Here is a 3,167-nt window from a genome sequence, read left to right as displayed (position 1 = left end):
TGGATGGATGGATGGATGAATGGATGGATGGATGGATGAATCAGAAACCGTTCGGCTGCTCGCCGGTCGGACGTTAAACTCACCCATCAGTGACGCCACGCTCACGAACACGGCTGACGTGACGGCGGCGCTCCACCACAAACACCTGCGGGGGGAGGAGTCAACACCGTTAACGTTCAGACGATGTTTTTAAGGAATGCTTGTCGCCCGCCGATCCTGAGGTGTGTGATGGAGACGACTCTCAGCTACTACCACTGCAGCTTTTAGCTCAGTGTCTAAAATCAGCTGAAGTTCAGCTGATTTTAGGTTATCTGTAACTGAGAGCTGGAGGTCAGCCGTACCTCCTCAAACTGACGCCATCATAAAGTTTATGGCCACGCCCCTTTTTTTTCCAATCGTCCATCATGGCGCCCATCGCCGGTCACATGACTGAGGTTCTAGGAAGCTAACATCATCCGAAATAAAACAATGCTGGTCTTTAAGAACCGGATCAGGGATCCAGGTTCTAAATGTTGACGGTCAGAAAACCTCGAGGGAACGTTCTGGATCTTACAGGTTCCACCGAGAACCCAGCTTCAACACAGGCTGACTCATTTCTCTTTGCTTCACTTTGGTCTAAAACTTCCTTATTTCCTCCCAGGAAGTTTGTGTTTGACGTTTGGAGTAAAAACAGATTATTATGGTAAAATGGTAAATGGCTTGCACTTATATAGCGCTTTATCTAGTCCAAGGACCCCAAAGCGCTTTACACTACAATCATTCACACACTGATGGTGGTGAGCTACATTGTAGCCACAGCTGCCCTGGGGCGGGCTGACAGAGGTGAGGCTGCCATCACACCGGCGCCACCGAGCCCTCTGACCACCACCAGTAGGCAAGGCGGGTGAAGTGTCTTGCCCAAGGACACAACGGCTGAGACAGCTGGAGCGGGGGGTTCGAACCAGCAACCCTCCGATCACAAGACAAACCCCTACCTCCTGAGCCACTGCCGCCCATTAGTTTATGAAAGTCTCACCCGGAGCACAGAGCGGCGAGGAGGAAGATGCTGAAGATGACAAGCAGGAGCGTCTTCATCGATAATCCTGAAACCAACAGAACAAAAACCTGTCAGGTTTCCTGTCTTTGGTCCTTCGCCCCGTTGGGTCATTTCCCATCATGCACCCTGTCTTTCACCTGCCGGCTCAGCTGGCGTCTGACAGCAGCAGCTGCTGGTGTAGAAAGGTGAAGGAGGCGGGACTTCAGAGAGCCCGCCCAGCGTCTGGGCGAACCGCTCCTTTGATTGACAGATCTCAGAGCAAATTTCCTCCTGGATGAGCATCTCTGGGGGCGGGGCTCCTTTGTCAGGAGGAGGCGGGGCTTCAGTGGGATCTGAAACAGGAAACCAGTGATTTAACCCCAATTTAACCCCGGAGAACCCGGAGAACCCGGTTCTGATCGGACCCCTACCAAATGTGAAGCTGCGCCCGTCGTCCAGCTCGGTGCTGCTCAGGTCCGACCACAGAGACCGGTCCTGGCTGCTCCGTGCCCAGTCCAGGTCCAGGTCCTGGTCCAGGTCCAGGTCCTGGTTCTGGTTCTGTCTGGTCCCGAACATGCCTCTGAAGACTTTCTCGTCCAGCCATGACTGGCAGCTCTCTGTCACGTCGCTCAGGAGGCGGATCAGAGCACTGCGAGGACGCCGCCGGCGCCGGAAAACTCTGAAACCAGGAAGAACCAAATCCTGACTCGGGTCCGTTTGGGTTTTGTTCTGAATAAATCTTTACTTCGTTTTAACTTTCCCCTCTGAGAAAACTCCACCTGCTTCTAAATAAATCATTTTACAACAGAAGGAACGCCTGGAAACACGAGCCGACAGAGAAATAAGCTTTTAAATCTAAAAACTTTATTAAAACCAACGAACCCAATCAAAGTAATCCGTTACCAGGCTTGGAGACCACAGCGGGTCCAGTTGGCTCTAAAACAACCAGAACCAACTTTTCAGTTTCGCTCCGATCATCCAGGACGGGATTTTTTACTTTAAAAAGTTCTGTTTCTGTTTCATCAGAACCGGTTCTGAAGGCTGCTGCAGATCAGCTGTTACGAAACATGTTGATGAACAAACATCCAATAATAAAACGGTCTCCTAGCAACCGTGAGCAGTGACATCACAGCGGGGCCCCTGAACTCACAGCTGAAGAATTTACGAGCTGGAGGACTCGCCCTGATTGGCTGCTGAGGACGACCTCAGGCCTGCGGCGAGGCGTTAAAGTTCTGGACCCGACCCGGTTCTCCGACGCCGCGGTTTGAGAACCCTTCCACCCACCTGACCAGGTTCTCCTTGTACGACACGTTGGTCCTGCAGCCCAGCAGGAACACGTTTCCGTCTTCGTCCAGCGAGAAGCTGTCCTCGGTGACGGCGTAGTACCCGTTGGTGAGGAGGCGGGGCGAGCGGCGGCAGCAGCAGGGACTTCCTGCGTCCTCCGAGGAGTAACAGACGTACGAGGAGTCGGGGGAGAGGAGGCTGCGGCGAAAAGGTTCGCTCGTCATCGGATCAAAGTCCCTCCAAATACAAACTCAAACCTCTTCAATTAACTGATTAACTAATGGATTAACTAATGAACTAACCGATTAACCAATTAACTAACTAATTAACTAATTACCTTTTCTGACTTGAGAAGATAATTTCATCTTCAGTTTAAGATTTTACAGAAAAAAAAAACTTCAAATCCAAAAAACAATAAAATACAAAATGTTTATTTGAAATGGAAAAATCCTGATTTTTTTATTTGATTTGACTTTTAAAGTCAACAAAGTTTCATTTTCTTTGTAAAAGAATAAAGTTTGGTTCTCACCTCTGACAGGAATGGTTCCCCCTCAGCCTCCGTTTTATCGGAGAACCTGAACAAAAACAGAAGATTTTCAGAGTTACGTTCAGAAACCAGCAGGTTTTTAATCGACGCGAAGAACCGAGGGGACGACCGGGTTAAAGACACGCTGGAGGAACGGTGGGAGAACGGTGGAGGAACGGTGGGAGAACGGTGGAGGAACGGTGGGAGAACGGTGGAGGAACGATGGGAGAACGGTGGAGGAACGGTGGAGGAACGGTGGGAGAACGGTGGAGGAACGATGGGGGAACGCTGGAGGAACGGTGGTGGAGCGGTGGAGGAACGGTGGAGGAACGGTGGGGGGGC

The 3,167-nt window shown here is 51.0% G+C and overlaps 1 protein-coding gene across 1 annotated transcript in view; it reads right to left on the bottom strand.

The window, feature by feature from the left end:
* The window catches only part of tmem71 (transmembrane protein 71), a 13,091-nt gene that overhangs the window by 2,605 nt on the left and 7,319 nt on the right, over window positions 1-3,167 (bottom strand). Inside the window, exons 4-9 of the mRNA XM_017439119.3 lie at window positions 2,829-2,874; window positions 2,300-2,497; window positions 1,447-1,694; window positions 1,174-1,368; window positions 1,016-1,082; window positions 84-145 (exon numbers count right to left, since the gene is read on the bottom strand). Of these exons, the coding sequence (XP_017294608.1) occupies window positions 84-145; window positions 1,016-1,082; window positions 1,174-1,368; window positions 1,447-1,694; window positions 2,300-2,497; window positions 2,829-2,874 (816 nt within the window). The remainder of the gene's footprint in view (window positions 1-83; window positions 146-1,015; window positions 1,083-1,173; window positions 1,369-1,446; window positions 1,695-2,299; window positions 2,498-2,828; window positions 2,875-3,167) is intronic.

The sequence above is a fragment of the Kryptolebias marmoratus genome, linkage group LG20, assembly GCF_001649575.2.
Source record: "Kryptolebias marmoratus isolate JLee-2015 linkage group LG20, ASM164957v2, whole genome shotgun sequence".
Lineage (NCBI taxonomy): Eukaryota > Metazoa > Chordata > Actinopteri > Cyprinodontiformes > Rivulidae > Kryptolebias > Kryptolebias marmoratus.
Note: the sequence above shows the minus strand (reverse complement) of the source record. Positions and strands in the feature narration are given on the sequence as shown.